Here is a 14,277-nt window from a genome sequence, read left to right as displayed (position 1 = left end):
ATAATACTCCCTCCGTTTCTTAAAGATACATATTCTAGAGAAAATTTTTTTTTCAAAAAGATCTATTTTTTACATTTTCAATACATATTTTATTAACTAATTGCAAACTTCAAAAAATTTAATTGCACTAATTGATTTTTTATTGGCTTAAAATTACGGAAAAATAATAAACACAAAAAAACTATACAAATTTAATGTGTTTTATTAAAATGTGTGAAAAAACTAGAATGTGAATTTTTTAGGAACAGAGGGAGCATAGTTTTATGAAACTAACAATAAATTCATTATTAATTATCTTTATTATTTCCTTAAATAAAAGTTACGGAATTGCCTAATGTGGCTTAAGTATATATATGACAATTAATGACTTTGAATAATAAAAATTAGTGTATCTTCTATCATATTTGTTTAATTTTAAATTATTAAAATAAATTAAACAACTATATTAACCATATAAAAAAATTTAGATTTTTGGTATATGTTATATTTTTAATTTTTAAAAACGACTATAAATTACTAAAATTGTTAAAAGTCTCACATTCAAATTTTGTGGTCCATGATTTTAAATTTTTGTTATAACAAAATAAAAATGATTACATAAGTAAAAATTCTAATTTAATTAACTATTTAATATATATATATATATATCATTTTAAATTAAACTATATACCATATAAAAGACATAAATATTTAATTTTGAAATTTACTCTGAACAATTCTTTTTTGATAAAATCTTTAAACAAACATTGACAACTTAATTTTTAAAAAATTATAAATTACAGAAACTATTAATCCCACAATAAAAAATTTGTTATCAGTAATTTAAAATTTTTGCTATAAAAGATACAAATGATCAAAAAAACCTTATGAGTAGAAATCATAATTTAATAGACATTAGTATTAAAATATACTATGAGTGTTAATATCATTTAAATTTAATTAAATATATTATCAAATAGAAAAAATATTGTTTGGATTAATAAAATTGAATTATATGTTTGCACCAGTTTAATTATGTATGTAATAATTACTGACTTTTAATTATTCAATATATATTTATTATATATATAAAAACATATAATAGATAAAATAATTTTTATATATAATACTCATCCCGCATCTTCTAATTGTAAATATTCATGGTTATCAGGATTACAAATTTAAGGACTTTCTAGCTTTGTTAAATGCTCAAATTCAGTCCATATGTATATGTGTAGTGTAAATATAGCATATACTGATCGTTTGATTATTCACTAATTGCAGTCAAACTTAAGCATACTAAAACTTCTGGTTATGTTTTGATTATCTTCTAAAATGAAGCTATATAGTCGAATTATTCTTTGGGCAAATCTCTAAAATAGCATTTTTCTAAATTTATATCACAAAAATAGCACTCAAAAACTAAAATGACCAAAATAACATTTTATCTTTTGAAAAATTTAAATTTTTTTATTTTTCAAAATTTGAAATCTTATCCCCAAAACCTCACTTCTCAACTCTAAACCCTAAAACCTAAACTCTAAACCCTAAACCCTAAATTCTAAACCCTAAACCCCACCCCTTGAGTGTTATTTTTGTGACTTTTGACTTTAAGTGCTAGTTTGGGAACAAAAACTTGATTTAGTGCTATTTTGGTCTTTTTCTCTTATTCTTTTATTGAATTATAAATTAGAAGAAACTAATCATATAATTGTTTCGTGATTATGATCAGTTTAGATCAATAATGATAGTATTGGAATTAACTGGCATACGTACGGTGTGGACATGTGAAGGAAATTTCTAGGAAGGCACACACTATACTTGCTCTTCAACGTGACTCCTTTACTCTTGACTCTTGAGTGTGACTCCTTGCTCATATATCACCATCACATATTCTTATTATATACAGCTAAAAGACTTACAGTTGACTCTCTTTCTACGTCCTCATAAGTGCTAATCTTTGTAAGATGTATCGATGTAAAGACAATCTCAGTGGTCCCCGAGTAAGGCTAACTGATGTCAGCTTCGTAAGCTAGTACACCAGTTTATGATATTAAACACTGAGAGAAAATAAGTTAACCTGGCTCCCATATGTATCAATTATATTATTATGCTAATTGAAGTTCAAAACTACTGCTAACCAACATAAATGTGGCGCCTTTTATTTTGATTTCAAGATTTTATAACTACATAAAAGTTGTAAGAGAATACATAATTTCTAGTATTCAAAATGGACACCAAGATAGATGGGCCACACTGAACCCAACTAGATATAATAAACTGGCTATATGCCCAATAATATCAGTACGAGTCTATTCCTTCGAATACTTTTTGGGCAAGAGTGCATGGAAGAAAGTTTCTGACAGATCGTGGGCAATAACAAGAATGAAAAGCGCTACGTATTTACTCTAGGACTCTAGCATCATCCGATGTCAGTAATCATTTGGACCATAAGAGTCGTAAGACTATGAAAACTCTGTATGAGTCGATCGAAAGACATGAAGTGATCGTGTGGTTCAGTGGTCGTAACATTGTCATTTACGAAAGGTGAGTGGTAAGGGTAACTGTACGTGAAACAAAAGTGTAACACTTCATAATTTCGAAACATTTCTTTCTAATACGTATCAACGGACCACACTGACACTGAGGAAGCAAAAGAAGTAGAGAGGACTGTGTAAGTTTGGCTTTTCGGGCACAGAAAAGACATGAGAGTGTCTATCCGCAATGATTTGAGGTATGAATAGCAAATCTTATCTGGTCCCAACACATATATCAATAATAGAATTTATGAGTTCTAAAAAAAGAATTTATGAGTTCTATTCGGAATATGATAAGATCTGGCATGTAGAATCCAAAGAAAGAGATAGGAGAAGAAGGATTGAGGAAGAGTTTTCGGGCTTATCCAGAAAAAAGATGATAAGTGACGTCCCGACACCTATCCACCTGTTCTTGCATCTGTCCTTTTTATCATGTACATGCGATTTTCCAGAACTTTTTACTAGTAAATTTTTTGTAGATTGATAAATTTCTACGACTTGTTTCAATATGATTTCTATTATAAATGATATCTATGAGATCTTACCTACATCACTGATGTCATAAGAAAAAAAGTCTTACCTAAATGATGCAAATACGGAAAGTTTCTATATGTGCACTTAATTTAGACGTTGAAATGTATAGGCAGTTATCTAGATATAAACAAAGTTTAAACTATACATTTAGAAAGAGTTAGGTATCGAATATAATATGCCAGCAATGCTGCTCTTTACAATCATATATTCATTTTTTTTGTCAACAATCATATATTCGTACACAACCAAACTAATATTAGAACAGAAAACCAGTTTAAATATTAGATTAATAGACTTGTAAAACGAAACCATCCAAATTTTTGTTCTAGTTGATACGTTTTCAATAATTCATATATATTTGAATAGTTTCAACTCTTTATTTATTTAGTAAAGTGGATTACTAAATGCACCATCTTTTTACTACGGGTTACATACATACTAAACACTGGTGATCAATTGTTTTACATAGTAGTAACGCAACAAACTTCTAGTATATTCACATTGGATTCATTTCAAACAAATTATAATCTAACTAAGTTGAGATCATATTTACAATTAGCTTGTTTACAGTTTTGTAGTTGTATTGTAGCTATTCCATTGTATGTAGAAACTTCAAATTTCGAAACAATAAGATTGCACTGGCCGGACTTCCATTATAAGTTATAACCTTCAATATCATTTACTGTACATATATTTGTGCATATTGTTCGTATCTGATGTCGATAGCAGTTTCCAAAATACTTATTTACATGTCTTTTTTTTTTCTTTTTGCTAACTACTTATTTACATGTCGGTAAACGTTATCATATAAAGTTAAAACTACTAGATAAGGACAAAAGATAATTCGGCAAGTACGTATTATGTATTGTCTGATTACATAGAGATGTCGTGCGGTCTAGAACGGGTTAACCTAATTTGCGTCACATAGAACCAACTCTATGAAAAGCAATACAGAAGAAGTTTTGTGTCTTTCAAACTTAAATTCGGTCAGACCTAATTAACCTAAATGTCATACCAATTTACGTATTTTTATGTCTCCAAACAGAATAATGAAACTAGAATGGAATCAATGCAAAAGACAACGGAGCTGACTGATTAGTAAAAGTATCCATTTCTACATTTTTTTGTGGACACACAAATTGGTTCTTGATATAAGTGAACGTTAAAGATACATAGATCGTCTATATCGAACCCTAAGGGCCACAACACATTATTTTCCTTCTTGTCTATATCATGTCTGGCCAGCTAAGACGTACATCAAAACTTTGGCCCCATTCATATACCAAGCCGCTCGTGTCAATCACTCAAATAATTATATTCGATATTTATCTAATATATTTTATGTTGATCCTTGCGGTAAAAGTGAAACTATGTTCATAAAACAAGGAGCTCGAATCCTGGTCTCTACATTTTCTTTGTACCCTAAAGTTCAGTAATTTCTCTTATGAAAAAGGATGGTGTTTAATCTTTTCTATGGTTCTATGTTATGCGGTTTACTATTCTCTCGAACACATAAAAGTAAAATATATAAAAATGGCAGCGAGTTATCAATCATTGAAATGAACAAGAAGAATAGTAAACAAATTTAGTTAAGAATGACAAGATCTTTATTTAAACAAAACTTGATTCAACTCACGTAATCAACGAAACAACGAAATTATTTACATTAAACCCACAAAACCTCTAACCAGTGTCACCACCAAGATGGGTGTTTATAGCAAATCAGAAATTACAGGGGAAAATCTGCGAAAACCTCAACATTGATTGAGAGTAGGAAACCAACAAATAAATAAAAATATATATTCTTTCTTCATTTGTTCTGTGTCTTTCAATAATACAAGACGAGACGACGATCACAAGAGGAACAAGTGTACTTGCGTTTGACCTTGAAACAGAGTGGCAAGAAACAGAACAACCACTTGGTCTCAATATCTACTGCCGCCACTTTTCCGCCGCAATATGGACACACACCCGGTGCTTGTTGCCGACCAAGCTCTGTCTTCTCCTCGTGATACACAAACTCCAAACACATTTTTGCTTCTTTCTTACTCCAATTCTCTGAGACACCTTTTGTGTTTATATACTGCTTCTGAGCTTGTCTCTGTTTCTTTCTGGTACGTTTGCTAGGAAAACTCTAGAAGTGCGAAGAACAAGAAAAAAGAAAGAGAAATTCCTTTTTGATTACCAAAAATGGGAAAGTATTTGCGTGAAGATGTTTTTCTTTGTTGCTGTAGGGTTTAGCAATACAATGACAAAGAATTTATAGAGGATGGAAGGAGGATTACGTGGCATACTCTCAAACGTTACATGTTTAAATAATTGAAATACTTAATAATGTATAAAATAATTCATATTCTAACAAAAAAAATTGAGTCTTGGAAATCAAATACCTGTTTGTGACAAAAAAAAAAAAAAGGAAATCAAATACCTGTTGATGATATAATATGACAGCTTTTCATGAAATATAGACCATGTATTTTCGAACATAAATACAAATTTTTAAGGATGGGAACAAAAAATCAAGTCGACAAAAAGAAACAAGTGTAGTGTCATCTCAGGTTTCAAAAGAAATAAACACAGCCTATACTAAAATAGATTCAACATGAATCCTAAGGAAACTCAACACTCACATGGCAAGAACTGAACCAAGATAAAAATAAACAAAAGTTTACACCAAAACAGCATCGTGCATGAGGGTGAGTTGAGATCCTGAAGATCTCTTTTGAAAAGGGACAAATAAGCGGTTTAAGATGGTTACAGAGCCTTCTATTCACCTCTTCATAGTGTGAAATCCCTAAATCATCATGTGGTTCACATTACTTTCTGAACAATGATAAGAAGGTAGTTTGAGTAATACACATCTGATGGCAATCCGATGATAAGTAATTTAGGCATCTTCAAAACAGAGCAGACTAGAAAATAAACGAAATATGAAGAGAAACTCTAAGGGATAGAAGCAAATGAGATATTGACTGAACTTAAGTCCAACTTGTTGCCATAGTATGACTTAAATTCTTAGACCTACACGACATGGATCCTACAATGTATTGACAACCTGTGCAACTCGTTCACATACTAATTATGCATTGCAAACATAAATCTCTCCTTGACGATAATAATAATAAATCCTGCTCGTTCTAGTCCAAATTGTTTCAGTCAAACACAAGCCAAACACAACACAACACAGTGCATATATGTAACATGATAGAGTTAGTAATAGCATTAATGATAGGTATTATAAAAGAACAGATCCCTATCTGTCTTTTCTTCTTCTTCAGTTCACTCTGCTGTTACAACTTCAAGATACATGTGTCCTTGCTTCCCATCCATGGTTTTCCTTATTACTGTTTTGTGATCACACGCCCATTCTGAAGATTCACCATTATACTTGTAACTTACATAGAAGATTGCATTTTGGGCTTTCAGCTTCTCATGTCCTTCTTCTGTGTCTTCTGTAGTTACTACAACCACCTTCTCGATCTCCAAGGGTGGGGGAGCAGTCAATTCCTACAAAAGAAAAGGTTCATTTTCTTTTATTTTCTTTCCTCTCTTTTGGCAGAGAATCTCTCTCAAGGACTTACGTTATTTGTTTTTGAGTAGAACGCAATTTCGGTGAATAGATGTAGCCAGTCATTCTCCTGCAGCTCTGATTCTTGCACCTGCGATGAGATCCACAGAACAAGAAAGTATACTACCTGCTTAGTTAATATGTCAGACAAATTACCTTCCCAAGCTAAAAAAAAGAAGATGTTTCAGATTCAAACAGTGGAGATGATCTTACCACATAATAGTTTTTATTGTCACGTGCCAATTCTTCATCAGACAACCATTTGGGCATTGCATCTTTGTAGAAATCATCTACTGCCGTATCGTCCCAATGATCATCCACACGATCGTCACCTTTAAAAGAATTCTCAATAAAATGGTAAGTTATCTTAAATTAAATCAGAACTCCCAGTGAGATATATAAACACTACCAAGACATCCATCGGTAAAACACAGACCATGAATGTTGGTGATATTCTTACATTTGATTCTGCAGGCTAAGGTACTCCACATAACGGGACAGTCTGGAGAAGAATCTTCGTTTAACAAGGTCTGAAAAGAGAAGACCGAGTCAGAGACAGGATCCTTGGCGTCCAAAGTTACATAGACGTAGTCGTATGCAGTAGAGATAACATCATACTTTTCCCAGCGCACAAACTTGAAGTTTGTTCCCTGTCTCAAAGCAAAACACAATAGCTCATAATAAAAGGGGAATCAAGGTAACACTCAATCACATCAAGTAGAAAATGGGTAATAACCTAGCCATCTTTAAAACTTAAAATCATGCAATTCCCCATTTTAAAATAAGCAAAAGAACGCGCTTAAAGCTTTGTAGAACACACACACACGGTTTATAATTATTTTCACCTCACCATGTTCCATAGATCAGCTGAGAAAGAAAAATAAAGAAGATAAAACTCATATAGGTATATAACAAATGTTATTAAGAAAAATGATGTTTGTATAATATCTTCAATGTTTTACATATGATTTTAACTAAAAAAACTTTATTCCAATGTTTTCACAGAATAATCTGTAAATGAAAATCCTAAATAAACAAAGAAAAACTTAAAACGGGTATTGTATAACAGCGATGGACAAAGGTGAAGGTTTCTTTACCCCAACAACTATTAACATTTTCCGGAGCAATGGAAAAAATAAAACATAATGAATGATACCTTCTGAAAATTGTGGCAGTGGAGTCCAAGCCTACCGTAGAGGGCGATGTCATAATCATCGCCCCAAGTAGACTTAATTAGTCTAGACGGATAGCTACAGTTATCCACATCGAAACCCTGCAAAATTAACACGAAGAAAAGAGTATATATCATCCTTCTTTTTCTTAATTATACGAGATCATCAAATCATCCAACCGTAAAATCCAAAAAACGACCTGGTAATCAAAATCGATATACATATACAAGCAACATCATCATTAAGATATTCGAAGAGAGATTACGATTACACTGGCCAACCCTTCTTTATTGAAATCGGGATGGTTTGGAACATCCAAACCGAACAACTTTAGCTTAGCCTTTCGCCTTATTTTTTCCCTTCGCAATAACTCAAAATCCTCCATAACCTCCTCCAACTCTGACCAAGCTTGCCCTAGTTCCCTCAAATCTCATTTCATAAAAAAATAATATAGTTCGAAGCTTTAGCCACGTCGATACGACGTCATTTTGTATATATGAAAAAGAAGAACAAAACAGAAAAAAAACTTAAGACCGTTTAAAGCCCACGCAAACGCTCAAACCAGTTGTGTTCTGCTTCTCGTGGGATCTTGACAATTAGGGTTTGAAGAGATAATACAATTTGGTGATATGGGGGACTCGTCGCCAGAATATGATCCGGAGTATGCAAGAATCGCAGCGGAGGTTTCTCTGAATATAGGCCGCAGCTTCCTTTCATAACTAATGCTTGGTTCTCATATATTACGTGGTTATGTAGGTCCGAGCGGAACTGAAGGAGCTCGGAGAAGATGAACTAAATTCCTTCTCCGATGATGATCCAGCTGACCGAGGGTGGTCCACATACGTTACAGATGCCAACGTAACTTCTTTCTCTCCCTTTCTTCATGTCTTATCTTATGTGGCGATGTTAATTTAGTTGTGATTGTGCGTAGGCTTTTTTTGCTGGTAGGAGGATAAAACCTAAAGCATGGCGGTTTTATTATGACAGAGGCCTCTGCGCTAGACTTGCACTCTACTGTTACAATCTTCAGAAGGTTATTTTTTTCTATTTTATTACACGAACGCTATCTAAACTTATCACCTAAGTTAAGCTTTCCAGTTACTTTCTCATCTCTCTAGGGCACAGCTAGCGATTTTCGGTTTATCAGTCAGTTACATGAGCAGACTCACCTTTACTTCACCAAGTCTTTCATAACATTTGAGGCCGTTAATCCAGCCGACCGTTCTCCACTGACTTTCGAGACTTGTGTTAAGCATAACGATGATCAAGTTACACACGTCCCAAATTTGTGGTGGGAGACGCACATTTGCAGGGTGGAAGGTAAAAAAAATGTGTAAAAAGGTATCCGTATCGGTTATTGATGGGAGTTGCTCTGCCATATTATCATAAGTTTTTCTTTGTGTGGTTAAAAGGTAGCGAAGAGGCTGATTATGAGTGGAACGATGGAGCAGTACATGATTATTACAAAGGTGAAATGCCTAAATGGCTGTCTGATGACCGTCAGCAACGATGCTATGTGGTTAACTCTCCTGTCTTGTAGTCAATTCATATAAAGCACAAAACCATTCATGTTTCCATTGTTTTTTTTTTACTATTGGGTGTGTGAATCCATTAGGTTGAACAATCAGAGCTTCATGACGAGAAAAACGGGTGGCTGCCTCTCTTAACCGAGTTTGCCTTCTTCACGAAATGGAATGGACCGCTCAGTCCGGGAGAGATTGAGGATTGCCGACCTTTGATTACTCAACATGTGGTTGTGGAAACTCTTGATGAAGAAGGTGAGAAAGAGACGAGTGATAAGCTCAATGCGGCCAATGCAATCTTCTACGTAACTTTTGAGTGCGTGGAGGATCCAACAAAAGGTCGTTATAGGGCGGTTGTACGGAAGACGATGGATGGGAAACCGGGGCACATGCGCCTCGAGGTTACGTGTTGGAGCGTCTGATACCCAAAAAAGGGATCAAATTTCAGTATCTAGATAAATTCACAAGACTTTCAAACTTGGAAAAATCTCGAGAATATATTAATAAAGTATTAATGTATGATCGAACTGATACATCAGAATTATGTTATGGTTGTAGTAAGAAACATAAGTCTGTAAGCAAGTAAGTGGGTTTTTCCAATTCTTTGTCGGGCTCATCAGTCTCATCCTCTCTTGGTGTCTGGACTAGCATCACATCTAATGAGACATGCAATTCTTTCAATCTTTTGTAAGGGAAGTTTACCACCGCAACCAGCTCCTCTTTAACTATCTTAGTAGCATAAATCATCACATCTCTTTGTCCTTCGTACTTGGACTCAAAATATTTTGGCCCACGGTAAATTTCCTATGAATGAAATGAAAAAGAGAATTAATAGATATATACAATATAAACAGAACACGATATAATACAATATAAATTTAACTAAGAGCAACACTTACATTTCCAACAACGTCAACATCTGGCTCAAATATATGCAATCGAGCCGCAACGGGTGTCTTTTGCAAGGCTACCGAAGCAATTTTCAGATCGTCTGATTCAATCACCTCTCCTCCCATGCGGAAGAGTGAAACGCCCCTTGGTTTGCGGATATCCCTACATCCTGCATATTTCCAGTCTTGTTCTCTGGGTAAGTTATTCTTCAATCCATACCTCAGCCCATCCGCTACGGTAAGACCGTAAGAGGTTTGCAACAAGTACGCTGATGTTTTCTCTGAGTCTTTCCCGGGCGAGGAGCGAAGTCAAGTATATACTGGGCTGAGTAGTTAGTGAAGATGCTCTTCGGTCTATGTTTTACAACACTGAACAACTTGGCTGCTATGACAGCCCAAACTGTTTCTGCAGAGATATGTCAAAGAGTCAGAAAAGAAAAGATGCATGAGCAAAGATATGCACGTATATTTGTATGCATCCAATGTGTGAAAAAAAAAAAAACATTAAGAGACAATTTACCATGATCTTCATCATACTGCAAAACAGCATACTCTTCTTCCAACTTTCTCTCGTCCCTTCGAATCTGCAATTGAAACTCACTATTAGTGTGCAAAACAACTCTGATTAACCATCGAAAAACATTATATATAAAAAGTACCTGTTTTTTTTATCCAAGTTGCATAATTTGTAATCTTGGTATTAACGAGTTGGATACGGGAGTCTGGTTTTGTGCGTAGAATAGGCAAAAGTTTAGACATGATTTCAGGCTCAGTTTTCTTTATCAACTTCATATAGTTGTAGAAATCATCGGATATGGCTGTTACAGTGTGGCGGTGCTGCATAACCAGTGAGAACATAAGAAGCAGACTAAAATGAAAATGTGTAACGAATAATGATTCTCTCTTGGACGTACCCGTGTTAACTCTGGGACTAAATGAGAATCAGCCATGTTTACAGATTTCCTGCTTGCAGAAATTCAGATGATATAGACAGGCTATAAGTAGCAAATTCAAGCCAATCTAAAAGCATCTCTTTACTGATGAGATTGAATCAGTTGTAAAGTGAATAACTCAACGTTCAAATTCAAGCCAATCTAAAAGTAACTTTATGTAGAGCAACATACTGAACTGAATGTTAAGCTCTTTAAGCTAATATAGTGATGATCACAGTTACAGAGGAGGCAGTCATGTAGCTCAACAAGCAAAATAGATGGTAATGCATTTAACAAAAAAAAAAAAAACTAGATCGTGCAGCAAAAGAAACGAGATCAATATATCGTAACCTAGACAGCCGTAGTTTAATTTTGACACTCCACTCACAGATACAACAATTCAAGCCTCATAAAACCCTAATTTCCTAAGATTGATGCATAGTTTAACAAATAGGAACAATCCACAGCCTTAGGCTACGCCGAAGAGAAAGAATACAGTAATTGAACGCAAGGTCTCGATTTAAGATAAATATTTTTCCTTTTCTTTTACGACTAAATGAACACGAAAAGATCTAGGATTCATATAATCGTTAGAGATACTAGAAGATCTAGAGAGAGAGAGTTCCGTTCCTTACACAAGCGACGGACGATTCACAGCTTCGTTTCTTCTTCTGATTCTCCTTTCTCGAATTAGCCGGAACCGAGGCGCGCTAGAGGAAAACAATATCCATCCGGATCTATCTCACTTTACTTACCGGGTTAAGACCCTAAACCCGTATTTTCAGAGCCCATGATGATTATTATTAAAAGACTAAAACTACACTACCGGCCCAACATTGTTGGCGATACCGAGTAATAAACCAAAGTATTATTGTTTTTTCTTTATCGGCTAACTTATAGATTAAACATTTTGACCCGCGCTTAGTTTTTTTGGATTACAAACAGATTTTCATATGAGTTAGTATTTTGGGGTTGTTGTACGTTATTATGTTACAATGCCGTATTATGTCCAGGTAGGAATTTATTTAAAAATTTATATAATTTATGAGTTAGTTTATTTGAGATTTTGTATGTACAGTCTTATTTAACTCTTTGTTGGGTCTGGACATTTTATTCGGATCTAAAAAATCAACCCGAAAATATATGATTGGTTCGGGTCTGAGTTCAGAAAAAATACTTATTAGGTGTTTTCTTGGACCTACGGATCTTGTTTCGAGTCCGGGTCCTAACCGAGACCCAATCATATACCCAAAGCAACTAAAATATTTTGTGATTATGTATATTTATTTCAGATATGTTTTCATTTTTTTTTTTGAATTGAATGTTAAATTTAATTCAAAAGAAAAAATACCTTTTACAACTTTTCATATCATGTTTTCGAAAATGTAAAAATACTAAGGATAAAAAATAAGCTTCTATCCCAACTCTCTTGACTCAAACCACATGGTCATACCATCTTCATAGTCTCTATCACCCCTCCTACGGATAACAGTAAACTGATTCCTCATAGCCTTATCCAATCTCTTGATCAGAACTGGTGCGGTAACAGCAGATTCCCCATCTCTCCTCTTGTTCCTCTCCCTCCAAAATATATGAACTGTTAACTGAAGGGCATATCTCACAGTGAATAGCTTAACTTTACCCCAACTCGAGTCAGTTATAAGTCGAGTAATCCTTCCCCAGCGGTCTGTGTAATGATCGTTCATAACCCCCTTCATGAGAGCTTCCCATACCTGTGAAGAGTATGAGCATTCAAAGAACAGGTGCGTTAGAGTCTCAAAGGGCTCATTGCAGAAACTGCAGGACACATCGCCATTAGTATTCCAGCATTTCATTCTCTCCCCTGTTGCCAATCTTCCACGCATAGCAATCCAAGTGACAAAAGCATATTTAGGTGTCGCATGCTTGAACCAAACAATTTTATACCAGTCACACAAGATATGATTTTCTCTAATGTTAATCCAAGTTTCCTTTGTAGAGAAACTTCTCTTGAATTTACCTTTCCCATTTTTCCACATTGAGACATCATCAGCTTGAGTCCAAGTTCCTTTAAACTTCTCTATCTCCAGCTCAATCCTATTAAGCATAGGCACTCTGTGATGCCTTCTTCTATGATTTCTACATTCCTCCACTGTTGCATTAATTGATATACTCATGTCAATATAGCTTCCATCACGCACAATATCCTTCATACACCCCAGCGAACTCCAAGTTTCATGCCAAAAGGAAGTTCTCCTGCCATTACCCACTTCAACCCTGTAGAATTGTTTTGCTTGCTCTCTGCTTTTCAAAATTTTTCTCCACATCCAAGAGCCATTCTGCAACAGGGGAGAGAATGGGATTGTGTTTTTGGTCATAGTTTTGAGTTTTGGATAAAAATTTAAATTTTTGATGAAATTTTGGGTATTTTTTTTTTGTTTTTGGGGTCAAATTTTAAGTAAACTTTTGAGAGCTTTTAGGTATTTGAATATGTTCGGTTAATTGTTTTGGTTTTGGTATTTTTCATGTTCATGATTTTTTTGGATTCTTCTATTTTGATAGGTAAAATCATAACATAATTCATAGTTGAATTTAAACATTGCAGAACAATGATGTAGTTTGTAGTTTGTTCTTAACATAATTATTTTATATATTTATTTTATAGCTTCTCGTGAGTGGAGATGATGAGATTGTAAACTATTTGTCGCTGTAAAATTATGCAAGTTTTGTTAACATCAATGTATTATAACAATAATCTCATGGTGCACTTCATACAATATAAATTCTAATAATGATAGGTCGATGCTAAAAGTATAATTGTGTTTGAGGTTAAGGGCCCACCATATAGATTGTTGGACAAAAATCAGTTAGATTAATTTACGGAATTTATATAGTTAGATTAATTGTTTGTATGACTAAAAATAATAAATAATAGATAGGTCCAATGACTTTTTGTAAGTAGATTTATTAAAACTCTTTTCCTTTTAATAGTATTGATACTAAAGAGTTGTTACAACATGTCACTAGAATACAGAGACAACAACTATTGATTTTAGCATGCTTAGATAATTCATCCGCTTCTGGACTCATCTGTCTTGGGACTGAAATCCATCTGCAGCCATAAACAAAATATCATCCAAATGTCCTTGTATGTTTGCATAAT

General features: G+C 34.0%; 4 protein-coding genes across 7 annotated transcripts; 1 reads left to right on the top strand and 3 right to left on the bottom strand.

Moving 5' to 3' along the window:
• Positions 1-4,639: 4,639 nt before the first annotated feature.
• Positions 4,640-5,301, bottom strand: LOC103853179. Its single transcript, XM_009130093.2, has one exon. The coding sequence runs from the start codon at positions 5,080-5,082 to the stop codon at positions 4,879-4,881; it is 204 nt and encodes a 67-aa protein (XP_009128341.1). The 5' UTR covers positions 5,083-5,301; the 3' UTR covers positions 4,640-4,878.
• An 828-nt stretch (positions 5,302-6,129) lies between these two features.
• LOC103853161 (UPF0725 protein At5g63820) lies at positions 6,130-8,289 on the bottom strand. Of its 3 annotated transcripts, none has more exons than XM_009130090.3 (6): positions 8,062-8,289; positions 7,775-7,891; positions 7,079-7,268; positions 6,832-6,950; positions 6,632-6,709; positions 6,130-6,557 (listed from the first exon to the last, which is right to left on the bottom strand). In XM_009130090.3, exons 1-6 carry the CDS (start codon positions 8,173-8,175, stop codon positions 6,330-6,332), a joined length of 846 nt encoding a protein of 281 aa, XP_009128338.1. In that variant the 5' UTR covers positions 8,176-8,289; the 3' UTR covers positions 6,130-6,329. The 3 variants fall into 3 exon arrangements, with proteins under 3 accessions (XP_009128338.1, XP_009128337.1, XP_033134511.1); XM_009130089.3 differs by having other exon boundaries at positions 8,056-8,226; XM_033278620.1 differs by lacking the exon at positions 8,062-8,289 and having other exon boundaries at positions 7,810-7,891.
• A 44-nt stretch (positions 8,290-8,333) lies between these two features.
• On the top strand, positions 8,334-9,994 carry LOC103853153 (UPF0725 protein At4g29550). Its single transcript, XM_009130079.2, has 6 exons — positions 8,334-8,473; positions 8,547-8,648; positions 8,722-8,823; positions 8,909-9,110; positions 9,203-9,309; positions 9,406-9,994. The coding sequence occupies exons 1-6, from the start codon at positions 8,420-8,422 to the stop codon at positions 9,733-9,735; spliced, it is 897 nt and encodes a 298-aa protein (XP_009128327.1). The 5' UTR covers positions 8,334-8,419; the 3' UTR covers positions 9,736-9,994.
• On the bottom strand, positions 9,792-14,127 carry LOC103853145. 2 transcript variants are annotated; one of them, XM_033278595.1, is made up of 5 exons: positions 11,118-11,869; positions 10,867-11,040; positions 10,724-10,790; positions 10,213-10,609; positions 9,792-10,117 (listed from the first exon to the last, which is right to left on the bottom strand). In XM_033278595.1, exons 1-4 carry the CDS (start codon positions 11,151-11,153, stop codon positions 10,437-10,439), a joined length of 450 nt encoding a protein of 149 aa, XP_033134486.1. In that variant the 5' UTR covers positions 11,154-11,869; the 3' UTR covers positions 9,792-10,117; positions 10,213-10,436. The 2 variants fall into 2 exon arrangements, with proteins under 2 accessions (XP_033134486.1, XP_033134480.1); XM_033278589.1 differs by having other exon boundaries at positions 9,801-10,117; positions 10,724-10,787; positions 10,863-11,040; positions 11,118-14,127.
• Positions 14,128-14,277: the final 150 nt, after the last annotated feature.

The sequence above is a fragment of the Brassica rapa genome, chromosome A01 (assembly GCF_000309985.2).
Source record: "Brassica rapa cultivar Chiifu-401-42 chromosome A01, CAAS_Brap_v3.01, whole genome shotgun sequence".
Classification (NCBI taxonomy): domain Eukaryota; kingdom Viridiplantae; phylum Streptophyta; class Magnoliopsida; order Brassicales; family Brassicaceae; genus Brassica; species Brassica rapa.
Note: the sequence above shows the minus strand (reverse complement) of the source record. Positions and strands in the feature narration are given on the sequence as shown.